Raw genomic sequence first — 26,531 nt, forward strand, 5'->3', positions numbered from 1 at the left:
ACGCGGTTTCAGCGCTTTGTTGAAAACGTGCCTTCATATCGAATGATATAACTTCATAGAAACGGATAAATCTTGGGAGGTCCTTAGACTCTATCCACATATGCAAACACAAGGAACTATTCAGGTTGTACAGAACTGTGGACTGAGAGGAGCAAGGCGACGATATCCCAAGGCAACAGTTTCATGGGCAAGGGTGAAATCCTAACCATATTTGTATGGGGCAATGCACAGAAGTTCTCATTAATTCTCACGTCTGTGGCCAGAAAACGATCGGTAGTCACTTCACCAGAGCGTGAAATGTGACTACCAGGCGAATTCCCTGGTGGCGCCTTCAGAACTATTTGCTCTCTATTACCTTCCTACCACTTCCACATTTGTCAAAGGGAATGATCTGCAAGGTCTTTTTGCTCCTCCGTTGTTCCACCTACGTGTGTATAAATATGCTTGCATACATGTGTTCACATTGTGGAGAGTGGAGAGCGGCAAAAGCAAGGACTTCAGCCTTCCAGCCATGAAACAGCAAAGCCACAACCATTCAAGGTGAACACTAGTAAGCGTGGTCCGCCAAGTGCTACAAGCAGCTGAACTCCCTTAGGTCCTCCGAGTAGCAAACGCCCTTGTAGAACTGGCTTGAACCAGGATAGATCCGACTAGATCGCCTTTGTATTTAGATGAATTTAGGCCTGTGTAGTTCAGTAGATCAGTGGAAGTTTACAGTGGAACATCGAATCACCAGGGCAGCACCATCATGGTTGCCTGGCATTGCGCTGATGAGGCTGTGTCTCAGGAAAAAAAGAGTGCGATGCACATAATGCGGTTCGTAGATGGAGTGTATTCATTAGCACTGTCGAGGTTTTGCAATCCTATTGAGCGATCTGCGGACCTGCTAGGGCACCTCCGCAAGGAGATGAAAGGGTGCAGCGGAATTGGCGGCAACGGTACTAGGCAAGAGAACCATCAATCTCCGGCGAGATTTTCTACCGGCATTACATTTCATCCCAGTTGCACATTTCGCCACTTGTGATCAACCCTTTCATTGACGCAGCGGTCGAAGCTGCGCAAGTGGAATGTACCAGCGGCCCCGCAGGAACCCCCCCTTAAGACATTCTGACACACGGGCGAACAAGGCCTCCTCCCGCCATCCGAGCTGCAATTTTGTTGAGCGACCTAGATAAAATAGTGCTTCTCGAAGCAGCCGGCTCCGCCAGGTCTCGAACAGCCACAGCCTGCTTGGGTAGCCCCGTTAGCTGTCTTACGGTTTCACGCCGTCTGCTGGCGCACTGAACAACGAACGAGCCTTTCAGTGTCGCCTGGCATTAGGCGTGCTGGTAGCCTTTACTGGGGGTTCTAGATTACAGGAGCAATGTGCTATTTCCTTGGTGGCTCCCAATAAAGTCCCTAACGGGGCATTCCGTGGATAGTACAGCCCCGCGATGTGCCGACTAACAGCCATCATTACCAGGGGGGACCCAATTCTCCTCGCAGATATTCTTACAAGGCCCCGAAGAAGCATCATTCAACAGTCGTTCAACTGTCAGGTGAGACAAGGAGCTGTCAGGCTGCGAAACGCCCATCTGGGCATCCACTGTACTGAGTAGGTACAACACTGTGCGTCAAGCATCAGGTCCTCTGTATTGACACCTAGTGATCCTGGAGTTACTCCGTATGCCGGTTCTGCGTGCGAGACAGGAGCGCCTGCCTCAAAGCGATATTCGGAGCGCGTATCAGAAGGCCTCACTCAACGGCGATGGCTTTGGAGTCGGCTGGTATGTTACCGACCGTGCTGAACGTGCCCGCTCAGCCGAAAACCTGTGCCTCCTACGAAGCTGCGGTGAGAGTCGCGACAGCGCTATAGGGGCAACAGTACCCGATCGTGACACCAGAGCAAAGGACAATGGGGCCTCATTGGATGACGGAGGAGCATGTGTATTTACCTCCTTGAAGCCTGCATGGGCAGACAGGAACCTCTACAACCTTGCCGAAAAGGTATATATATATTTATGCTACTGGCTGCTTTCGGCTTATGCCTGTGTATGATGCAAGAGCCAGTGACCCTTGCGTTCTGGTGGCAGGACCCCTGCAGAGAATGGTCTTAGAGGCGTTTCTTTGGCATTCTCTCTCCACACACGAGCACACGTTCGCATGTCGAAATCGCTTTGTGGAGCGAATACGCCGTGTTTTAGTGCAACGGGGACTCCGCTTGCCGTTGCCACAAAGCCAGCTAGACCCCGTTAGGTGTCTCCGGCAACCTTGCCGGCATTATGCATCTCTCTCTGGAATGCAGCGCTTCTTTAGGTGGTCCTATGTGCTTGGCTATCGACACAGATTTCAAGCCGCCTGTTTTTCGCTCATGTTCGAGCGGCAAGCAGCACCCTCGGCGTGTCACAATGCACAACATGCACTGGTGGACTGCCTCCCTGGGCAGTAGCGAACGGCAGTGTTAGCACCGAGCTCTGCTGCCATCCGTTCCGCTGTGGACGCTTCCTTTTCATGCACAATGGCAGCGTCGGTGGCTTCAACCAAATTCGTCGGTAGGCCTATCCTTAGGCTCTGCTTTCTGCGGCGTAGCGAGCCCATTGCGACAGCAACCCGGAGATAACGCTCCCAGTTGTACATGTGGAAAGAGAGATATTCGGGGAGAGTTGTTGTGTGCAGCCACCCCATTGTGATTGCTGCCCTAAGGGCACAGCCGGTAAGGGGTTCCGAGTCGGCTGTGCGAGCGTTCGGTGGACGTACTGCCCCCAGACGTGGCCTGCTGTGCATTTTCGCTGCAGCGACCTTCTGAGTCTTCTGCCCGATCCCATGTTTTCCTTTGCAATAACCAACAGCTGTATCGACAGCGCGTGTCTGTTCGCGGTCTTTCTGGCACTGCTGCCCAACATGCCCACAGAGCCCTCAAGCCATTCCGCCATGAAGGAGGCCGTGGAACGCATGATTTCCGCGATCTGCTGGTTCCTTGACAAGGAAAAGATAGAGGAAACGACGCTGATCAACATCGTTGTGTCGGATGGGGAAAGCATTGTAGCCACCAGATTCGTAACGAACGCTCAAGAAGTGGCCTACGGTAAGCGCGAGTGCCGCGAGGAAGTGGCTGCTCTCCGTCTGCACTCTACCTGCTGCGATAAGAGCTGGCATCAAAAAGCGGGAGGGGGGGGAGGGGTGCGGCTGCGTCGACAGCACAACGCGAGGCTCCCCAGCAGAGTCGGGGGTTCAAGAGCTGCCTTTGCCGAAGGTGCACTGTACACGTGGGGAAAGTCCCCCAGAAGAAACGCATGCACACACCTAAATTGTGGAGGATTTCTGCAATTGCAGAATCGGGGAAGTCGTCTACTGTGCCGAGTTTCACGGGAGAAACCAGCCCTGCGATGCCAGCAAGCCTCTACTTCGCCACGGGGACGGCCTGGCAGCAGCAGGAGGAGACTTTGGGGGAGTTCCGCATGACTCATAGAGATAAGAGGTATACCCTGGCAACAACAGGCTCCATCAGCCTTCACCAAAAAAGACGCTTCTCGCCTGATGCGCGCCTATCTCATCTTTCTTCTCGCCCTCTTGCCTTCCTTCTGGATCCCCAGGAACTCTGTTCTCTGGGTGCAGTAGATTCTGCACGGAGCGACGTGCAACCACCATCCCCACGTGCAGCCAATCGAGAGCTGTGCACAGCAAAGACTGGTGGTAAAACGCACGCTTTCTCTGGCTGTGCGTGTCCTTTGTGCAGGACGGATATTTGCATCGTCACCAGCGAGCCGCTGACTTCGAATCCGGAGGACTGGATGCCTGTGCCCCGCAACACCATGATTCTGATAACGCCGTCCATCGACTTACTACTCTATCCGATTGCAAGCGTCGGCTATTTGCCCCCCCTGTTGCGGCGACGTCGGAGGTCGATCTCTGCGGTGTTCCCTGCGGATAGCTGCGGGTCCTTCGACAAACAGCTCAGCCTGCGGTCGAGCCTAGCAGCTTCCCTCGCGAGTCGACTGGAGGGGGAGTTCAGCTCCTTGCAGGAGATGCTATTGGGAACTCCTAGTGCGGTCCATGCGATTTCGGAGGCGCTGCCAGTGAAAATGCTGCTTTCCTTGAAATCGGTTTTCCGCCAGATTGCCGCGGAGGGGCAGTCTTACGAAGGGGGGGCTGGCGAAGAGGGAGGAGTGAAGGCTTGGAACGCACTAGAAATGCGGCTAAACGCCTTCGAGCAACAGTTGCGTGCAGCGCAAGCACAGGGGCGGGGGGGGTCCGAAACTGAAGGCAGTCCTCATCTTCGCAGTGTACCTGCCTCGCCCCCAGGGATGCCCTCTCTTCCAGCTACAAGCTTGCAGCAAGCAGCAGCCTTCTCGTCGGACAGCGTGGGAAGCAGTCAGCAGTGCTACGAGCTGATTGCGGGCACCTGTGCAATCTTGTGTCTGGAATCCATAATGGTGCATGTCGCCAAACGGGGTGGCGGGCAGCGGGAAGCGTCTCTTTGGGGGGAGCAGTCCCCGCCATCGCTGCCTGTGGCAGCGAAGTCCTTTGTTTTCGCGGGTATGCAGAGCGGCGACGTTGTCGTGTACGATGCAATCAGCTCGTCTGTGGCGCCCATATCCTTCCACGCACACGTGGGAGGCGTGCTAGCCATGGCCGTCCACGTCTACACATGGACAGCAGGATCTGTGCGCTCAGCACGCACCGTTCCGTGTGCAAGCTGCGGCGCAGCCCTGCCCGAAGTGTTTCTGGTGACGGGAGGCAGTGACACGTCTTTAGCCGTGTGGGATCTCTCGCCCCTCCTTTTTGGAGGTCACGAGCCTCGCCTTCTGAGCGGCACACAGGTACTTCTTGACGGTCCAAGAGTGTCTATTGCACCCGAAGACTTGCTGGCCGTCCGTCTCACGTTTCTTCCTCACCAAGGCGATGTGCTCTCCCTGCTGGTCAAGCGTGTCTCCGAGGGTGCGGCGCGGGAGACAAGCTGCAGCATGCACGACCCCTTTACCCGAGTCTGCACGATTAGCGCCTGCGACGCCTGCGTTCCTGGGGTTCGCGCAGCGATGCGGCTCGAGGGAGGAGCCAGCGGAGCGAACGAGGACCTCTCCCCGTCCCCTATATCCACCTTTTGGATGCCCAGTCTCCACAAGGTGCAGCCGAATCCCTTCCTAGAGGACTCCGGGAAAAAGGTTCTCCTCTTTATTGGCTTTCAATCCACCAAGATCGGCGCCATGCGCCTCAGCGACTTGCTAAGGTACTTCCGTCACACCCAGGTGATGGTCTCCGTGCTCGCGAATGCAGTATCCTTCCAGCCCACGCAGCAGCAGGCACTGCCCCTCCGCGTATCCCGAGACTTCGAGCTAAAGACTCTCGCTTCGGGGCAGCTCAGAGTCATGTTTTCCGGCGAGCAGGAACGGGAGTCTCTGCGCTCCCTCTTCACCCGAGAACCGACGCATCTGGCCGGACTGTCGCGCAGCGTTCCTCCTTCCCCCCCGAGCGACAGTACCTGTGCAGTCTCCCCTTTGGGGGCAGCCGGCTTGGCAGCTGATGCCTCCTTCCGGTCGTTGCTCTCCACTTTCGCGCGCAATCTTCGGAATGTCACGCTGCATGCGTCGCACTCGGCAACGACTTTCTGGCCCGCCAAAAGCGGCCACTCCTCAGGGCGCCTCAGGTGTCTCTACCCCCCAACGGGCACCATCTACTATTTCGAGGCTCCCCACGAGCTCGAAGTCCCTCTGCCAGAAGGCGCTGCAGCCTCGGCATCTCCAGGCACGTACAGAGTAGTGAGCAGCACCTCCAGTCTGAAGATCGTGGCGCAACCCTCTCAAGAAAACGGAGAAAGACTCAAGATCGAGATGCGGTTTCTGCCGCTCGAGCAGTCCGGCGTGAAGCGTCAGACGTCGCACCAGTCCTTAGTGGGGCCTTGGCTAGACGAGAGTGGTCACAACGGCTTTGTGGAGTGCCTCACAAGCTGCGGCAAGGTTATTTGCAGCGGCGGAGGTGACGGCCGACTCCTCCTATGGAGCGAAAGCGGTCGTCTCGTGGGCGAGCTGTCTGGACACCACGGAGGGGTGCTCTGCGTCGCATACACAGAGGCATCCGTGGACGCTCTCTGCAAGGATCTGAGTGGCGGGGAACCGAGGGAACGATTGCAGGATGGCCCCCCTTCGCAGGCGGATGCTCCCCAGAGCACTGATGAGGAGTCTCAGTGTCTCCAAGGACTGCTGTTCAGCGGCAGCCGAGACACCAGCATTCGTGTGTGGGCTCTCGAGCAGCTGGTGTGCATGCAAACCCTGAATGCGCACACCTCGGAGGTCCTGGCTCTTGCTGCCGACGCCTCCCGCAACATACTCATTAGCGGCTCTGCGAACGGCGAGCTGTTCGTGTGGCAGCTGGACCTGCTGGTAGTGGCCTTCCGCCTTAGTCTGAATGTATCGCCGTCTTTCGACGCGGACAGAGGATATTTCTCCACACCTAGCGAAGCTCGGAACGCGCTCATTCACGGGGGTTCCTCCGGCAGCCAGCAGGCAGGCGTATCTTTCACAGATCTGTTGCTCGTGTCCGACGCGTCCATGCTGGACGTTGAAGACGACCACGAGACTCCCGCAATATCGCCTCGAGCTAGCAAGCCGCAAAGAAGCACAATACGCGGAGGTCTTCAGCTGTGGGCAGGGCGGGGAGACGGCAAACTGGGAGTCTGGACCCTAAACGAGACAGATGTGCTCGAGGACGCGTCTGTGGGAGAGCTCGAGGAGCCGTTTTTCCACCCTAAGGGCACGGCAGGCTTCGCCAAGGGTGGCCTCTCCGAAGGATTGCTGTCCGAATGTGAAGGGGCACCTGCGACAGACGCAAGTGAGCGTTTGCTGCGTGCAGACAGGCGCAAGGGACAGCCCAGTGAGGGTGCAGGGACGCTTGCTCAGATTGCATCCTCAAAGGACGCGGTCGCACAGATCCAACGTAGCCTTTCAAGTCGCATCGGCAACATGGTCATCACCTCCGGAGCGTCCATGCCCTCTTTGCCCTTACTCAAGAGTGCAACTGGACTGGAGCCGCGAAGGAGCGACTTTCTGTCTCTGCTTGGACACCTCGTGGCATGCAAGTCGGTATCCGCCTCGAAGAATCCCCTGCACTTCAGCGGCTGTATAGCGGCTGCAAAGTTTGTCGCCCAGCTGTTCGAGCAGGCACTAGGAGCCACCGTGGAAATCGTATGGCCCCGTCAATCAGGTGTAACCTCCGAATTTCACGGGGATGAGGGTGCGAATCGGCCGCATCCTGTCGTGTTCGGACGCCTCGGCACGAATCCACAACACCCCACCATTGTGTTTTACTCGCATTATGACGTTGTATCACCCGGAGAAAGCCCCGCCTTCGGTGCCTCGACCGCTGCAGAGTGTCCTGACACCCCGTCATCGTCTCCCTTAGCCAGCTCCGGATCTCCCTCCCCGAACCGCCCCGCTACAGACTTCTGGCGAGCTGCCACTGCGCCATATTTAGGCCCTCGGAGCAGCTGTGAAGCCTCAGGCACCACCGAGCAACTGAGACACCCTGCGCACCGCTCCAACAAACCACTTTCAGAGTGGAGTGGAACGGGGTGGCTCACAAATCCGTGGAAGATTCACTGCAAAGACGGCTACATCTACGGGCGCGGAGTTACGGACAACAAAGGCCCCATCATTTGTTCACTCCTCGCGGTAAAGCACTTTATTTCTGAATGGAGACGCAAACACAAAGCTCGACATGCTGCTCATCAACAGCCTCAACCACGAGACACAGGGGACGCCGCTTCTGGCCAAGACCCCCTAACCGCCAGAAGTGCCCCTGCAGTGCCATTCAACTTCGTTTGGATCTGCGAAGGCGACGAAGAGAACGGTAGCATAGGTACGTGCTTTTCAAGTATTATTCCCCGTTCGCGGCATTAGAACGCTTGAGCCGCCCCTTCACGGAATAGCGCTCCGCTCTTCGGGAAGTGTACAACAGGAAATTCAGATAGGGCCTCTCTAGTCCTCACAATGTGCACCCTGTTGCCGCCTAGTGGATTTTCCCTTCTTGTACGATCTATGCCTGCACGTATGCAGACATGTATGGATGTAAACATGTATGGATGTACACATGTATGGATGTAAACATGTATGGATGTAAACATGTATGGATGTATGGAACTGCTCTGTGGAAGGTGTGACGAGACGTGCTCGCAGGCACACGTTGTGTGTTTCCGGCATGTCTGCTATGGCCTTTATACATGCCGAGGGGGCACCAACTTTGGGGCTGGCATGCATGTCGGCTAAAATCGTGTGGCTGGCATGGCGTTTGCTCAGGTCTGGCGGATGCGGTGGCGCAAAAGGCCAGTTGGCTACATGGAGCTCGTTTTCTCATCTGCAACAACAGTTACTGGGCAGACGACACCACGCCCTGTCTTGTGTGCGTCCTGTATATACAGCTTCTTTTGCCTTTTTTGCCGTCCTTTATGGCTTGCAGGTGTAAGGCACGTTTCTTTTGTAGGACCCCAGGGCATCCACACTTCTACACTGCCTGTTTTGGGGATTTCTTGTTGTTTCGCGTGCTGCTGTTCTCATGTGAACAGCTACGGCATGCGCGGGGTGCTGGATATTCGCGTGGAAGCCACAAGCGGCTCCGACTTCAGCGGCTATCACTCGGGGGTGCATGGTGGCGTTGTGGAAGAACCCATGCAGGCAAGTAAATGTTTCGGGGTTCGATTGCACTGCAGCTCGTGTCAGTTGCGCGAGGGTATATGTAGGGAGGCGGATAGTGTCTCCCCCTCCACATATATATATGTACATATGTATGTATATTTGTGTGTATGTAGGGTGCTATTACACCTATGGAGCTGTCTCGCAGAACTCTCGGAGACAGACGCACGCTCACACAGCCTCCCTGTGGTGTGCGTGTGACTGTGAGCGCAGAGTCTGGTGCATCTGCTGGGCTGCATAGCGGACCCTGCCACTGGACGTGTGACGGTGCCTCGATTCTACGACTCCGTGTTGCCTCCAGATCCTACTGAGGTGAGCAGCCAAGCGGCGATTCGGAGAAGGTTTGCGGTGCGGCTTTTTCAGCGTGATTGTGGCTCTTACGGATGCCTGCGCTTTCTCCGTAGAATGCATTGCACTGCGATTTCTCAGCTCGAGCGCATAAAGATAGCGGCCGCGTCAGTGACTCCGGAGTGCCGCCGGCAGGTTGAATTCAGGAAGGCTAAGGATCTCCAAGAGGTTTTTAGAACAAGGTACACCCCATCTCAACCTTAGTTGGCGAGGGGGCAGTCAGACTCAGGCTGCAGGCGCTGTAGTGCTCCTGCCCTTCCAGCTTCCTCGTTTCTCTTTCGCTGTGCAGAGAGAGACGCCAGAGGCTTCTGGCTGGCGCTTTCTCGTGTGATCTGTTAGGGGGGGGAACCGCGTCCTTCTGATGTACATACAAAACGGGATTGCAGCACGGTGCTGTATGGCGCTGCTGAGTGCCTCCTTTGCGTTCAGCTGGTTAGAACCTTCCCTCTCGCTTCTGGGTATCAACACCTCCTTGAAGGGGAAATGCGCGCACGTCGGGGGGGCTATGCGCGTCATCCCTTCCACGGCTTGTGCCGAAATCAGTCTGCGTCTCGTGCCACAGCAAGTAGGGCCAGTGGCATCCTCTTCCTGCTCTCCCTCTCTTGGCTCTAGTCTGCAAAAGAGATAATTTTGAGACTCTCAAATTGCGGCAGCACCATTTCCCATAGGTGAGCCACTCGGAAGTCGCCCATTTTCTTTTTTTTCAGAGTCCGAAGGAAGTATTTGCTCTCGTCCGCAATTACTTGGAGGAATCGTTTGCGAAGATTTCTTGCACGAGCAAGCTGACTGTGCAGTGCCTCCGACAAGGCCGCTCCTGGCGCGCGGACTTGGAGGCTCCACGAACGCGTGCGCTTTACGGAGCAGCGCATGCAGCCATTAAAGAGGTAATACTTATGCTGTGTCTGTCTGTTGCCTGAAAAGCATGGACTTGGCTCAAGAAAGGGGGGGAGGGCAGGGCAGAGTTTTTTTTAAAGGAAGATGCAGCACGTCTGCAATTTATTTCCGCAGTCAGCCCCTTCATACATCTGTTCTCGGGGTTTTACTGAGAAGGAGCTTTCTCGAAACTCCTAGATTGTAACGCTGGTGCATAGAAACTAATTTGTTTTTCTGCAGGTCTGGGGTGTAGACCCTCTGTACGTGCGGGAAGGCGGCTCTATGCCTGCCATTCCCTTCCTCGCTGACTCCCTGCGCAAACTTACAGGACCTCATGGATCCCATGGGGGTCTTGAAGAAGTAGCTATTTGTCAGCTGCCGTTTGGTCAGGCTAGCGATAATGCGCACTTGCCGAACGAGCGCCTGGGAATCCGACAGGTTGAGAAGGTGAGTGAGCATGTGTGGAATTCGCAGTTGGCCGGCAGACGAGTAACTACTCGTTACTTGGGGTAATAAGGGGAGCAGTTGCTTTTAGAGAAAGGCTTAATGACGCCCTAGTATTGCTTCAGTAGGCTCAGTCCGATGTGACGCATGCTTGTGCATTGCGCGCGCTGCTCAGGGGGTCGATGTGCTGGCTTGCACTCTGGAATATCTTGCGGCTCGACTGGCGGGGGAAGGTTCATTAGCATCTCCGTCTCCTAGGATGTATTAATGCATTAAAGGAATTGGGTGATTTTATACGTATTTGTTCCACCAGGTTGTTTTCCAGCAGTGCTCAAAACTTTCCCGTCATCAGCTCCCGCTAAAACAAGTGGCTGCTTCACGCGGCTATTGAGAATGTGGACAAGCAATCCAGGACCGTTTAAATTCCTGGTATAATAGTAACCGATTTTATGAAGGCTCTTCTTGTTTCATGTTTGGGAGGGAGCCAGTATTTGCATGGGCTTCGGCCCCCGCAGTGTTTGCCCCTAGAACTGCGGTGTGCAGACGCCTCGGCTTTTCCCCCGAAGCTGCGCTTAGATGGTAACTCTGAAGCATCCTCCGAAAGTTTACAAGGGCAACGCGCTTCACCATTGAAAGGCTCTTGTCGCGCTTCTTCGCATTAGGAGCCTCTTTCTTGATTTTCGCGCTGCCATGTGGCAACCGACCGCAGCTCAGTGTACATGGTGCAACTGTGAGAATGCTTCCCGGCGTCCGCATATTCTCCGGGATACTGCATGAACCACCGTGCTTCGCTGGCACGAATTCGCGATACGATGTAATGGGCTGGCTTGTGTCTGGCTCGCAGCTGTTGCATTCGTTGGGATCTTTTGGGGTGTAGTGAAAAGCGCATTGCTTTGGCATAGCGAGATACGTCATTAGCCGGCATGTGAAAACTTCTGGATCACGCGGCATGCTGCTGGTGGTAAGCCACAGGTAAAAGTTTCCACCGTCTTGCATAGCCGCCTGCTCGCCAAGGATAACTGGCAAGGCCATCCAGTGGGGTCTGGTGTTGTTGTGCTTCTTGTTATCCGGGGAACTGGCATCCGTGTGTGTGCCAGAGGGAGCGATAAAGGATCGCGCCCATACTTGTGCAGATTCAGAGCCAGGGTAGAGTTGCGAAGCACCGACTTTGCAGCTTTTAATGCCACCGAAAGAGTTTGCCATAAATGAGCAGTTGCCGATTACCTTTTGGCCTAAATCCTCCTCCGCGAAGTAGAGCGCTACGTTTGTCGCCTGTGAGGTGACAGGCGAAGGCAGAATATGCGATAGTCGTGAAATCCTACCTTTGCGGAGCACCTCAGCGTGCTGCTGGGAGAGGGTGCTGGACAAGATACTCATGCCCTTAGGGACCGTAATATCTATTTTGTCGCATTCAAGTGTAGGCAAGAAGAATATCCAAGCTCTTGTTGCTTTCCCAAACTCGGGGTTTTCCAGATAAACAGAACAATCCTCGCATGCCTGAGTATTGCACTTTCGTGCAGTTACCAAAGGCTCTTTGTCGGCTTTGCACGGTATTTGGAATGTATCCGGGTACAGCTTTTCGCCGAGCCAACGCGGGATGCCGTTCGCAACTTGGACAATAGATGTAATATTGCCAAACCCGCCGCACGGAAACGGACATACGCCCCAGGGGAAAGAAGCTGGCATTGTCCTGCTATTGATTTCTTCCACTCTGCATCCCATCTGCGCCGGGCACGGTGCTTTGAACCTGTCGTCACACGGCGTCAAGCTAACAACGGCTTTCAGCCTTTCAGACCAGCCTGCTCTGGTGATGTCATCCCAAGGATACAACTTGCTACACGAGTGACCCCATCCAGCGCCTTGGATCAACACCCGGCGAATGCTGACCTTGAATGCTTCGCCGTCCTTAGCACCACAGTTTCTTGTGCAGCTGCTAAGGAGTTCCCACCCCAAAAGCTGGCAGCTAAGGCTACAGGCTTCTGTTTGACACCTCCGCTTTAATATTGCTCCTCCGCAGTGTTCCTCGCTAGGCCCCGCGAATAGCATACGAGTCCAGATTTCGTACCCTTCATTGCATGTAGTGCTACAAGGAGTTTCTTGCTTCCACTCGCTCCAGACGCATCTGTATCTTGCGATGAGCCTTGTGTCTTCAAAATGTTTGGTAACTGCATGACCTCCAGTAAAGCGAAAGGTTGCGAACCACGACTGCGGAATCTCCGTCGTTGCCTTAGTGGACGGCAGGCTAGTGCTTATAGCAAAGTAATGCTTTCCCAGTGGGAGGTCTCGCGAAGTATCAGCACTTGATACTACCAAGAACGTTGCTTCTCCCCCATGCTTCCGCTTATCGTGTGGCAGCCGTAAGCTGCACCTTAAGGGGGGCATGGTTGGGTCGGCAGAACGACAGAGTGTCGTATCACTGGCCTTCTCCTCAATCGTATACCCAGCTGGGATCGCTAGGACAATAAAAGCAATATCCTTAGAATCGTGCGTTTCTGTAGGGAACGTGTATTGGATGTCTAGCTGCGATCCAAGCGAGCCTGGATCTATGGCTACTCGAAAATCGTTATCCATTGTGTCGAGAAGCTGATTATTATCGGGCATGTGCACAGCTGAGCCTGCCGGTTCCAGATATTTATCCATCGTACCGAAGGTGAAATGCGCGGTTGCCCCTTCAGCTGAATTCCTAGCGGATGCCTCGTGCTCTGCCGTGACTCCCCTTACATTTGCCTCTGTAGTTCCTCCCTGCATCGAAGACTCTGAATCTCTGACTTTAAGATCCTCGATTTTCCATTTTGTTCGTTCTTTGTTTGCAAAGGTACCTGGACTCGTTGACAGCTTCGCAGATGATTTCAGCTCAAGCATGGATCCACCGAAGAGGACTTCCTGGGTTGGATTGCCAGCTTGGTCAGAATAGTTGCGCCAGGGCATTCGAGTTGCACTTGCGTGTTCGGTTGCTAGAGCATTGCCAAGCGCGTTTCCTGGTACTCCTGATCTGTAGGGTTGTAGCTGTATGTTGAGCCATGTGGTATCGGAGCTCTCGTGGCGTGTAATACGAGATAGCTTTTCCAGTATCTCGCTGTATTCACGTGCGGCTACATTTTCGCCTTCCCAAGGGGCACTCTTTTCTTCAGAACTGCCAACCACATCGAGCTCTCTAAGTGTATTCCTCCACGGGACGAAACTTTCAAAAGCTTTGGATGTGTCGCTTTCCTGAGGTTGAAAGCCTTGCTCTGTGCTTGGTAATACAAAGTTGTATTCATGGTCCTGAGCTGCGTTGCCTAGAATTCCTAGATACAAGCCTAGCAACGGTGCAGTAGACAATACGAACGCAAACGAAAAATGCCAGCTGAATTTGAGCTTACTTCCACAGTCCACCCGGCGACTTTCAATAAAGAAGGAGAAGGGGTACAGCAATGCCCTCATCTGCCCTTCTCAGGCCTTCAAGATTTCGGAGGAAGACCTCACAGCAGAAAGAGACTCTAGCAAGTGGTTCAGGGGGCTGCAGTGCAGCCGACGGATATCGACCGCATTGAAACCTGGGGTTGGACGACATATGATTCGACCAGAAATCACAAATGAAAACTTCGAGCAACCAAAAAAGAGGCAGACGCGCTTAGTTCGCTTGTTGCAAGGAAGGAGTCAAAGCACAGCACCAGTACTGGCGGCCTGAGATCCCTCAATAAACAAATTACCCATGGAGTCACAGACGTACCACAAAAAAAATCAAGGGGAAGCTGTCTTCCGCGTCTGGTGAACAGATGTTCCAGGGTTAAAGAGGATCTGGGGATATCGGCCGCCCAAGCCCTCACTCATGGGATCCGTGCTGGGAAGCTGACTTGTACTTCCATTCAGCCCATTGCTCTAAAGCCAGGGTATAGCCTTGAATCATTCTAATATATGCACCAAGATATATTGGCTAGTTTCAATGAAAATTCATCCTTCCCGAATTTTTGTTGTATAGGAGCATTGTGCCATGCTGCGAATGGTGAGCTAATCAATCCTAGAGCAGCAGAGGGTGCCTTCGGGTGCCTGAAGGCGAGTACCTACAAGCCTCTGTCCATACATAATAATATTCATGCGAGGCGGATTGTGTTGCTTTTATCCTACGCATAGGCGTGAAAGCGATGTAATAATAAGCTTGCATCTAATCAATGGTTGGGGAACGTAGTGTTCCGCATGTGGCCTGAACTAAACACTATTGACAAAACATAAAAAAGTAGGCGGGTTTCCGAAAGTAGAGTGGCTCTTTTGAGGAGAAAAAGCAAGATCTTTGATAGAAAGATGATTTTTCGGGGACCCAGTATCGCGCAGTGCAGGCATGGAATAGACAGTACGTGACTTTCCCCCACAAAGGGACTGCTTATAGGAACAAAGTTCACGAGGATAAGAGCATACAAGTCGAGAAAGTATGGCACTGACTGATTTATTCCGTCGATATCCAGGGTACTGATATTGAATGCTGTCCTCGAGCATCCTCAGGCAGTGCGTTAGCATAACCAGATGTGCTGTTCGTCGCGAACAAAATAGACTAGCAAGTTCTCTTCAGGAAACTGCAGCTGCATGGTGGCTCTGCACTTAGCTGGGCGCAGGCCTTGACACTGGCCTTTTCTATCACGCCCGACGTATACCTGTTCAATAGCTCCTTGAGGACTTTTGCACTAGGTAAATTCGAAAACAGCTTGCTGAACTACCTCAGGCTCATCAACCCATCACGTCCACGCAATATAACCAGTGACAAACAACAAACAGTACGACGCACTCTCAAGGACGATGCGTGGCTGACCACTTTTTGCCTTGGCTGGACTAGAGTGGGTCTGTGCTGCTTCAACCCTATCCGTGAAAGAGCAGCAGTTAACATCATGGGCTGTGTTGAAACTGCATGGCTTTTTTCTGTACTCATGCAAACTGTGCTAGCGATCCAAACAGTCGGCAAGTTGTACAAACCAACGGCTTGCAAGCTAACCGTCGCAGCAAGCCAGAATATGCTACCTAAGCTTTGTAACAGCATAACCTTTATATCGAGGAGCACCCTTGGATTTTTGCCAGTCTTGAATACAAAAAATTCGCACGCTAGTAGCTGTCTTCATTAAACTCACAACAGGCTGAGTGACCAACATGCTTCGCAATAGAGCCTTAAAGCATCTTCTTTGAGAGCCAGCCTTTGCCTCACATGGAGGATGGGCGGGGAAAGTCGTACTTGAACAATATCAACTACACTACTCATAGAATCCGAAGAGTCATTGAGGTATTGACTATTGGTGTGTCTATTCGTGCTTTCCTTTTACTGTAGAGTGTTGTTAGCTCGATGCAAGAATGTGCAATTTTGTAGCAGTGTGCCCTAGATATCATTTGCAACCAAGTGCAAATCCGGAGTGCATGAAGATTGCAGCTATGCGGAACCTAGCTGCCCCTCTGCACTAATGTCGAGGTCTCTGAGTGGCGCAGACAGGGGAAAGAGAGCATTTTTCGGTGGAAACCGATAACTTTCTATCAACTGTGTTTTGAGCCTGTAGTTCAGTGTTCTCCTATGGTGATTCTAAAGGGAGCGTTTAATTTGGTGGCATTGCATCTTTGATGCAACTGCTGCCCGTTCTCCCAGTGGCTATAAACTGAATAAGAAATCAGGCTTCTTGTGAGCAAACAACACTCGTTTGAGTTCCACCAGACAACTGGGTGCCTTTGTTGCATGGTTTGGGTGGCAGCAGTAAAAACAAACGAACTCTATGGCGATGGATGTTGACGGCCGTGCAGAGCCTGTTGAGACTCAATAAGCTGGCCCCCAAGCCGATGTAAACTTATTCTTTTTACAGCTAATGCAAAGGTATGAGGATTCAGCAGAAACGTGCCTACGGATGCATTGATGAGGCCTTGCCTACCAGAAATGCATGACAGCATTGAGGATAGGCAATTTCTCGAATACTCATCTGCTCGTTGGAGATGTTCAGCGCTTTGTAGCATTTAAATGAAGAAACACGAGTTTTGATGAGATCATGCTTATGAAATGGAGAATAAAATTGATGTAGGCTGTTTTCATGTGGAGTAAGTCGTCCGCCCGGAGGAATGACCACAGTAGAGACCTTTTTTTGTAGCTGTGACAAATTTGGTACATGCCGATATCAGTATAGCATCAAGTTTTGGGAGAATTGAGAAAGCTGGAGCAAGGAATCTATCGATTTATCAGTGAATAGAGCGCTATAGAAGCTAGGTTTCCAAAAACCATAACGTAGACAAATGGCTGCTATATCAGTGGTTTATTCCAGGTGTAAACGGATAGTCACGTCAAGGGGTCGCCGGATGGGCAGCACTCCAGTGATCAAGAGGCCGACTACTAATTGTTCTACAACCGATGGAATTTGGGGAATTTTAATAGTGAATGAGCACAAACCTAGGTCTTTGGCTGAGAAGAAAGAGCCGAACTAAGATTTTGGCAGTCGGGGCTGAATCAGCTGTCCCTAGCCCACAACTAGAGGCATCAGCAAATCTCAGGGAGAGCGCTTGCTTCTAGTCAGTCCTAGACAGTGCCAAAAGAATTCACTTTCTCCTCGTGTAAAAACTTGTGTCACATAAGCAAATGTTCAAGTGCATGGATGAAGTTAAAGACCGTGGACAGTGGTTTGGGTCTAGAGGAAGCATGTCGATTGGCAAAAGATATGCCACACTAGGGAAATGAAAAACCTTTTACGCAGGCTGCGACTCAGTGATTAGGGCTAAAAGGATAGGAAGTCGCAGTGAGGGGCCGAGTACAGCTTTCTTTTGTGCTGACACAAGCTCGCTGGTTTGGTGAATTGGTAGCGTTGGATAAAGCTTGGTGAGCGATGGCTCTGTTTTTCGAGGAAACGGCCCAAAAGCGCAATTTGCCTCTGCACTTGTTAGTGCAGTCTTCAAACCTCAGGCTTGCTGGGGGCCAGCAGGGCGGCACTATCCTCAAGGCTGAGGTAGTTGAATGCCTAATACATGTAATAAAGTCCATTAGCATGATCGGTGACTGCCATGCTAGATCAGGGCACTACGGCATAATACTTATTATGCCATGAGCGTGCAGGTTGGTGAGCCAAGAAACTTTAGGAAAGTCAACTCCTGCTCTCCTCAACAATGTTCGTTCCATCTATGATGCGCCGGCTAAAAATCGGTGCTTCTACAAGACGAGGCCGAAACCCCAGGCGGGCGGCTCAGGAGCACAGTAAGCTATGACGGTTCTGAGCACGCACCTTATCCTCGTAGCTCCATGACCAATTTATTATTTCGATCATTTTTCGGAATCCTAGCCGAGGAACACAAGGAATGAACAAATTTCCAGGAACTCGCAGATGGCCACCTGCTGACCGCTGGCGGGCTGCATCGCGCTTATTCCAGGGTCAGCCGCAAGCTATGTTCCGCTGTATCGGAAGCTTCACGACTAAGCAATCGACAGACAATTCGCTGAAGTAACGAAGCGCAGGAATAGACCAATGCCTTCGGGAATAAAGTGTTGTTGGTGCCGTAAAGGGACGGAAGGTAGAGCATGTGCTAACTTCAAGCTCCTGAACAGGGTCACTGCAAAGAAGAGGTTCTCAATACATCATATTGGCGATACGATTGCCAAGCTGCACGTATCAATAGTCTACACGGCACTTGGCGTCACATACGCTTTCGTACAAATCCCCATTCACCCAGGTCGCAAGCACAACAGTGATCTCTTCACCCGCACTCGCAGACTCGCATGTACCTGTATGCCAACTTTGAACTCGCGAATGCCCCAGCTGAATTACAGCAGCAAGTCAATCAGAAATTTTCTGACCCTATTAGGGAGGGCTGGATGTCTGTCTAATATTAGCGCATAAGTATTCAACCGAGACACTCAAGAGCACCTAGATCACCAACGGCGTACTCGTGAGCTGTCGATGGATGAGCAGTGGTATTCGAAGAGGCGCCACTGTTTCTTCTTATGAGAGCAGCTGTGTTCTTATGAGTCCTTCTTCGGGGTACAGGAAGTGAGCCACATCCGGCAACATGAATACAACCAAGGAGGGACACTTGCCGTTACGCAAAGGCACGGACGTTCTGAAGTCCTATAGGCTCACATCTTACCATCTAAATGCATTTCCTGGTTTTGCTGAAATCCATGTTTTCCTGAGTGCTTTACTTTAGAGAAAAACACAACGTATGACCAGGACAGACAAGGCTGGTGCTGTATCAAGGATGTTTATCGCCCGCCCCACTTTTTGTTTAGTACTCGCGCAGTTCAATTAGGTGCGTCATTTTTTCCTAACGAACAAAGCCAGTGACATATATTGTTCTAAATTCTTTCAGCATGCTCATGGCTCTCCAAAGCATCAAACAATTGCTTATTCATTGCAATGGCTTGAACAAAACAGAGCGACGACACTCAGTGAGGCAAAAAGAACAGTTTGCTGTGTACTGCACCGCGAAGTACAAACACCAATTTCATTAACGTTCTTTTTCTGAAAGATTGAGTGTCCGCCTTTAGTGCACCTTACGAAGGAATTTCAGGTCTTCATTAATCCTGAAGGTGTTCAATGTCTTGGACGCCTCTTGTAGTACAAATGTACGCTGAAGTAAATCAAGTGCATCACCAACACCGTCGCCGACGCGCTCGTTCGGTGCTCCATCGGTTGAACGTTGTACAGCCTCATCAGGCTTGTGCGTGCTGATTCACAATTTATTAGAGGTTTGCATAAGTCTTCTGCTTTTAGACGCCTGTGCATCAGCTACTACAGCCAAACTTCACAATGGAAAAATCATAGACTATAACCACGTTGGGGATGGCTCGGGGAGCTCAACACAAAGCGTGGCGCTTTTTTGCCTGTCCCGTCCTACTTTGGTTCGCAGTGCCATTCTGTGCAAAGCACAGTATCATGTTCTTTAGAACCATGGTAGGATTCACAGTACTGTGGGAACGCTCTCACGGTCTTTCTAGGGCCGATGGTGTGAAGTAAAAATATGCTCATACTGGGAGTGAAATAGTTCAGGAAAGCTCCATGTGCCTAGAGTACTCTACGTTGCCCTTCATGGATCTATATTTTCGATCTACCCGACTATCCAACCAGTTGGCCCCAACCTGCCACCCATTCTACCAATCCAGCATGATAGTGGAGAGCTCGACTCCGTGGTATTCTAGGTACTGCTTAAAATTACCTTAGCATCTCTTTAAGCTAGTGTGTATTGTCTCCATATCCCCTATGTCTCAGAGTGCTCTCGAGTGCACCTGAGAGCCAGCCTCATGGCTTGCTATTGCATGCATTCGAGTGGCATCCCCGAGGCTCACCGATCAGGACAGGGCTGTTTATGCCTGAAGCATTCTGTCGCCTGAGTTGCTTTGTATATTCTCTAACGGTGACACCCTCACTAGAAAAGGAACAAACTTCACATACGTCCCTTGGCAAGGGTGTATGTACTGTCCTGCCCAGAGAGTCCACACCGCTGAAGCCGCACGATTCTCTTGAAACCCACCCACCCTCAAGCCTTTCTGGTTTTAAGAGGCCTAGGATTAATATGACTTTCTATCCGTCGGTCCGCTAGATGTCAAGGTTCAGAATAACATGTACGCAGCTATCGACAGATTGAGCATATATGCTCACTCTTCCCCTGCTGCGGGCTTGTGACGGCTGAGGCAGTTGCTCAGTCATTCTTAACTCATGTGCAAAAGCTTTATTATTCTTGTTACTGATAGGGGTACGAAGTTTGCTTGAGCTTTCAGGAGTGCCTCACGACCCCCCACAAATTTTAGGATGACCACGGCGAACCACCCTGAAGCAGAAGGGCAGAGAGAACGTGCCAACCACGTAGCTCTGCAATTTTGAAAGCTCTGTGCCCACACTAATCCAATTATTTGGCGTGACTTCTTTCTTGTGAAAATCAAGTTGAAAATAGAACAGTCTACGCACTATCCGTTACTCTCCTTCCTCGCTGGTCGACACTAAGGAGCCCCCCTCTCATTCAAGCCTGGCCCTGATGATCCGGCTTCACCAATTATTCTTAGCAGCAACTATATTTTAGGGAAAACCTGCTTAATGCGCGTGTTTGTATGCCCACAGCTCGATAGCAACAAGCATGGAATCATGAGAAGCAGCGGTCGGCGGCATGTTTTGACCCTGGAGCTTTGGTCGTGGTGGGTTGGAAGGTTTTACAAGGTGCACCACATGACCAGACAAGGATGCTGGGGGCCAGCTGACTGGGATCCTTCGCAGTTTTCTCACGGTTCTATGCTCTCTTTACGTCATGGATATCCCCCAAATTTGGAGGCGCCCTAAAGCTATCTGAATTGGCTTCCTGAAACGTTTCAAAACTCATATAACTATCCCCAATTTCTTCCGCGCAGTCATCTGATCTATCCAAATGGGAGGATTTACAGAGAGTTGCAGAAGTGCTCAAATCTAGGGTTATCGGGCGCCGGCAAATCATTACACAAAAGTTGCTGATAAAATGCAATGGGCAACGCCAGCCTCAGCAGCTGCGCAAAGCGTTGCCTGCGATAGGACTTGCAGTTCTGTTTGTTTCGTAAAGCTAGTTTCTATGGATGAACTTTCTCGCATTTCTTGGGAATTGTCGTTCTGTCGCTCATGCCCTGCTTGAAATAGCTACCTCTGTCTAGAAGTACTGCTCTTAAAAATGTTGGGTTACTATTGTCGAGGGATTGTCTACGCTCAGATCTACACACAGGCACTCTCAGATATGCTCGGCTCTCTCCTCCTCAGCTTTTTCGGGCTTTGTAATCGATTATGTTCCGTGCGCAGGGTGTACCTGCATGCACACATTGCTCTATGAGGAGCGAAGAGACCGCTGAGCTAGTGTATAATTCAAAACCCTCTACGTATTTTGCATATCATTTGTTTTTCATGTACGAGGATGCACACACATACTACCACTCAAACGACAGTGAGCCGCTGTGCCGGCCTGGTCGCTTGTTGGTTGTAAGTTATTATGTGTGTCTTTTGTTCCCAACCATGTGTCTCTGCGGATTGGAGCACACTTTGTTTTTCTCATTTGCAACGTTTTCGCATTTAGGCCTACCTGGAAAGTAACTTTATGGCGGGAACTCGTCTGGTGCCCTGCGCGCATTTGGTGTAGAAGAAATACGAAACGCGAGGGCATGTTGAAATAGGGGGATATTGAGTAACAGACAAAATTACACGTGACGGATTCCATTACGCTAGCCGTGTTCAACGAAAATTGGTAAAAATCGAATAGTTGGTTTGTTTGCTGATAAATTTTTCCTTGCTGCAGAGTACTGTTCGTTTGATACAAGAAGATGCAATGTCGTACATGCGTGCGGTAGATGCTATGCCTCGGTAGCTGTCAATACCCGGAGTGCTGAGACAGTTCAGCTACGCGCACTATCACTATCCCTTTCCCGCCATGCTGGGATCTTAGAATAACGCAAGCAGGGGAATGAGAGCGCCGTTTTAAAAGCACTCAATTCCTCTTGCTTTTGCATTGAGTCTGGAGCTGAGTGTCTCCCGATGGAAGGAAACTTTAGATGGAGCTCTACCCGGTGTGAAAAGGTGATGTGATATTGCTTTAATATTCGTATCTTACCATGCGGGTGGTGTGTCGCCCAATGTATCGCAGTGTACATTCGATCACGATGAACTAGTTACTGCATCAAGCAGGTAAAAAGTAAAGCTCTTATATGTTTTTGTGAGGATGCCTCCTCAGAGTGCAACGGCGTCACAAACTCGATTACCCCTCTTATGGGAAGCTGAATGCTCTCAGAACTTGTATGTAGCCCCTCCTATACTACATATTCATGGATTTTCATTATTGTGCAGCAAAAGTAGGCGAGCTTGACGCTGAGGGGATGGGTGTTGACTATTGGAACGAGAGAACAGCTGCAGAAGGTAGCCTTGTATATTCTAAGGAAGCAATACAAAAAGGCGCAGGGCAATTCAGGCCGTACACACTTTCTGGTAAATATGTCTTCCCTTGGCCCTCAGCCCTAGCCCACTACGCACTTGAGGCCCACTGCTTCCATGGAACATGAAGTATTGGGCATTCATACCCTACTGTAGCAGCGCTTTGAGTGAATATTGCTATTTCTTGTTGCCGAAACTAATTACTGTCTCTTGGCTGCTTGGCAATCGTTAGATTGCGCGCATACCGCGACCGCTCCAGTATGCAGGCATGGTGACCATTTGGTGGGCTGTGGTGGCACGAGTAGTGAAGATTCGGCACAGATCCAGCAAATGGAATCTCTAAAAATACTGAAAACCGTACTTTTGCCACTTGGATAGCCCATACTTCGCTTAGGTGGTTCCTTAACTTTCTGTAACAACGGGTGGTTACCAACGTAGGACTGTCGGCCTCTCTGCACATCTGGGTGAGTGCGTCCAACTGTTCCCCCGACGAAGTCATGAGAAGTCATCCATGTAATGACTGAAAGTAAACAGTCTTAACGCAAAGCAGAATGGTCTTTGATGCGCTGAAAGACATGCACCGCTCCTGTTCTCCCGTGCGAGTTAGCGGCCCCCAGATGCACGGTCAACGTGCTTGAGCTACAGTAAAAGCCCAAAAGCTGCATGCGCTTGCTTCCACTTTGTTGATTTGCAAGTATCCACCCTATCGTGGTTCTATGTGCCATATTCACAGTGGTGCGACACTTCCAGCCGCTTTCATGCCAGTGCAAGTCGCTCAGAAAACCCCGCCCTTTAGGTTTATCGTGACCCCTTCTTCGCAAGCACTTCAAGCTCTTCAACGCCCCTTCCCCCTGGAATAGACTCTAATCAGGTTTAAGTTGCGTGTTTGAGGAGGTAGCCTCTGTTGTAACCAGATGCTGGCCCGATGGAGTGTGCCGGTACGACTTCGGTCGATTCCACATCTTGTTCCCTATAAACTCGGCTCCGGTGCGCTACGCGTAGTCAACCGCCCGACGACCGAGGGTGCTGATGCAAGATGCGACGAAGCCACGTTTTCCGAAGGACGGTGTTGCATCCTGGAAAGTTGCTTGCCTAGGAATCAGGTCGCCGTCTCGCGTACTGGGAGCCTCTTGGAGACGGCACCTGCTCGCTACTGCTCTTCCTTCTTCCGGTCGAATGCAAAAAGCCAAGAACCCCTTCTGCTTTCGACAGGAAAGAGTTTGATCGCTTCCGATGGTGGCACTAGCGCTACGGGGTCTCAGTCGCTTAGCGTCTTGCAGACAGTCGCCCCAGCTGCACTTGAGAGTGACCCGCCTCGTCAACTTGATGTCGGAAACGCAGTCATTGCTGTTAAAGATCCATCGCGGTCGCCTCAGGCACTTGTGGAATATCTTGACAGTTATATAGTTGGGCAGACGAACGCAAAAAGAGCTGTCGCAGTTGCACTTCGGCAGCGATGGCGGAGGCGCCAGGTGAGTCTCAAGGCAATGATCAAACGTAGCTTAAAACCTTGCAGGTCCTATACGCAGCCTAAGTGAGACACTATATTCTTGCGGTGACAAGATAAACAAGCAACAACACGTATGCTGTTTCTCCAGCGCAGGAATCAAGCTCTCTTGAGCGCAAGGTTGATTACCTACCTACCTAGACAGCAGGGCTATATATCCCACCCCAAATGTGCATGCCTGCAATGGTCTCTCAGGTCCCCGATCCGGATATGCGAGCAGATATCACTCCGAAGAATATTCTTCTAATAGGGCCGACTGGGGTCGGCAAAACCGAAATTGCTAGGCGCTTGGCGCAACGTCTGGATGCACCTTTCCTTAAGGTCGATCGTCTCTTTATACATGCATCAGTCTCAGTGAAAGCTTGGCCACTCTTTCTCTTCCCGAAAATGCTGCTGCAGATTTGGGGCACAATGTCTCCTTTTGAACGGGCGAATCATATGCCTCTTGATTGACCCTCATTAAAAATGGAATTGAGTGATGCCTATTGCGTGCAGGTTGAGGCAACGAAGTACACTGAAGTAGGATTTCACGGGCGAGATGTAGACCAGATCATCAAGTGAGACCAAAAGGTGGCAGCATAGCCTTGTTACCTATGCACTGCTACCTTCGGGTAGTATATATAGCCCGCAACAGCTGGACTCGAGAGTTTGGTAATTTTCGTTTGGGCCTGTAGGGACCTTATGGAGGTAGCCGTGAAGCAAAAGAAGACAAATCTTGAGACTCGGCTAAAGTCGATTGCGGAGGAGAGAGCAGAGTCAAAAGTTCTGGAAGCACTGGGGGGAAAGATGCCGGTAAGCTGAATCTGAACTCTGTAGATGCGACTGCTGTACCAATGAGCATGCAAGTCTTAGAGCCCAAGGATATTTCTTTCGATGCGATTACACAGGCTGAAGAGTATGCCATGTGGCTACGGCATTTGCGGAGAGGGTCGCTCGACAGCAGGCGTGTCCAGATTGATATGCCGATGATGGCCTCTGAGGCTACACAAGGAGGTGCGGAGAGAATATGTAAAAACCAGCACTCGATAGTTCTAAACGTAACAGTGGGTCTAACTGCGATGTCGTGTTATGTTGTACCTCTGATTATAGTCCTCTCAGATATAGAAAATGCCATGCGGGAAATGAAAGACTCAAAAATACCGTCCTTCTTTGCGAGCGGTGCGCTGAACGTTCAATCAGTCCATCGAATTCCAGTAATCAAGTCTTAGAACCTCTGATCAGGGGTTTTCGCCTAAGTATCAGGGCTCTATTGGAAGCCGATTTCGTATACTTTGTGGCATATCCAATTGATCTTTGAGTGCACTCTGTTGTGCTCGTGGATGGCGTTGACAGATTTTCGCATGATGGAACGACGATATGTAACTATAAAGGAGGCACTAGCACGCCTAACGCAAGCAGAACTCGATGCGATGATTACGAAGGTAGGTCGAGTGGCTATGTGAAGCAGATAAATTTGTGACGTAGCTCAAATGCTTGCTGTAGTCGCAGAATTTTGCCTGTCTTGGATCCCCAGGACATGATAATCCAGCAGGCAGTGGAAGCCGTGGAGCAAGAAGGCATTGTTTTCATTGACGAGATCGACAAAATTTGTTCCAAGAGTGTAAGGGCTTATGTACTTTAATGGATTCACCACTTTGCCTCTAGCTGCCTGCAATTATATATCCCTGGCTCGTACCCCACCTGAAGGAAACTCGCTGTGGATTAGTTTGCTGTTACGCCCTCCATGTGACGGCTTTTGAGGACGAGCCGGATGATGGAGGCTCTTACGACAGTTTTGTGATGGCTTAAATTTCAGGGAAACGGTGGATATCACGGGCCGGATGCGTCGGATGAGGGAGTCCAGCGGGATTTGCTTCCTCTACTAGAAGGCTCCACCGTCTCGACCCGTTTCGGTGAAATCAAGACAGATTACATACTATTTATAGCTTCAGGTGAGAATACCCCATGACTTTGTAAGCCCCTGCAAAGTTGAACACGCTATTTCGGGAGGTTATTCATTGTATTGTGTTTTATGAGCTTTCAACAGGAGCATTTCACTCGGTTCGCCCCAGTGATCTGCTAGCGGAACTACAAGGGCGCCTTCCTGTGCGCGTTACTCTGAATCCTTTGTCTGAAGAGGATTTTAGACAAATCCTAACCAGAACAAAACATAATTTGATTGAACAGTACAAAGGTAAGCGTGGTTCTTGCTCACAACGCCACTTCCGTAAACAGCAGATATGTCGGCAATATAACCAGAGCCCTTTGTGTGCCGTCTTGTTTTTGCAGCCCTGCTTGCTACGGAAGGAGTTGTCCTGGAGTTTAGCGACGACGCCATTGCAGAGGTTGCTCGAGGTGGATGACTTTCCGTGGCCTTGATTCCACAAACTGGCTAAGGGAAAATATCCAGATTTTAGTTGGAGACACCATATAAACTGCATGGTCGCTATGCGCTTCTGCACCTTTTGCATGCGGTGACTGCAGTGGCGTGGGAGGTGAACTCGCAGATAGAGAATATCGGAGCCCGCCGGCTTCATACTATAATCGAAAAGTCAGTGACAGTGGCTTTCGTCATTGGGTGCATGGGCAATGATCGTGCTGCTGCTAATATATTTGGCAAATTCTGCAGAGATGTTGGGGCTCCTCTTCCCATCTTTGCAATCAACAATCAGCGGCGATCCGCACCGCGTGGTGACATGGTGCGTTATGTACCGTTCAGAGTCCTGGAGGACATCAACTTGAATGCCTCGCTTCAGTCTCCAGGGACTATGTGAGCAGAAAAGCCCCTCAGAAGGTATTAATTTGACGTCGCAACTGCAGCTTTGCTCTCTGCTATCAGCGCTGCGTGCTCTTGTCGCTGTGTGCAGG

The 26,531-nt window shown here is 51.3% G+C and overlaps 3 protein-coding genes across 3 annotated transcripts; 2 read left to right on the plus strand and 1 right to left on the minus strand.

The window, feature by feature from the left end:
* The first annotated feature begins 1,433 nt into the window (after positions 1-1,433).
* On the plus strand, positions 1,434-10,593 carry LOC34624195. The gene is made up of 13 exons (XM_026335201.1): positions 1,434-1,538; positions 1,690-1,986; positions 2,326-2,531; positions 2,775-3,064; positions 3,313-3,457; positions 3,716-7,830; positions 8,268-8,370; positions 8,534-8,642; positions 8,874-9,001; positions 9,438-9,573; positions 9,716-9,892; positions 10,122-10,328; positions 10,501-10,593. Exons 1-13 carry the CDS (start codon positions 1,434-1,436, stop codon positions 10,591-10,593), a joined length of 6,111 nt encoding a protein of 2,036 aa, XP_026190986.1.
* A 179-nt stretch (positions 10,594-10,772) lies between these two features.
* LOC34624196 lies at positions 10,773-14,214 on the minus strand. The gene is made up of 2 exons (XM_022737289.2): positions 14,135-14,214; positions 10,773-13,671 (listed from the first exon to the last, which is right to left on the minus strand). Exons 1-2 carry the CDS (start codon positions 14,212-14,214, stop codon positions 10,773-10,775), a joined length of 2,979 nt encoding a protein of 992 aa, XP_022587141.2.
* An 8,877-nt stretch (positions 14,215-23,091) lies between these two features.
* On the plus strand, positions 23,092-26,437 carry LOC34624197 (ATP-dependent protease ATPase subunit HslU). The gene is made up of 13 exons (XM_026335202.1): positions 23,092-23,649; positions 23,880-24,005; positions 24,180-24,241; positions 24,359-24,476; positions 24,572-24,731; positions 24,783-24,842; positions 25,017-25,105; positions 25,198-25,284; positions 25,480-25,615; positions 25,711-25,857; positions 25,953-26,018; positions 26,148-26,214; positions 26,383-26,437. Exons 1-13 carry the CDS (start codon positions 23,092-23,094, stop codon positions 26,435-26,437), a joined length of 1,731 nt encoding a protein of 576 aa, XP_026190987.1.
* Positions 26,438-26,531: the final 94 nt, after the last annotated feature.

Source organism: Cyclospora cayetanensis, unplaced genomic scaffold (assembly GCF_002999335.1).
Source record: "Cyclospora cayetanensis isolate NF1_C8 unplaced genomic scaffold, CcayRef3 CcayRef3_contig_61, whole genome shotgun sequence".
Classification (NCBI taxonomy): domain Eukaryota; phylum Apicomplexa; class Conoidasida; order Eucoccidiorida; family Eimeriidae; genus Cyclospora; species Cyclospora cayetanensis.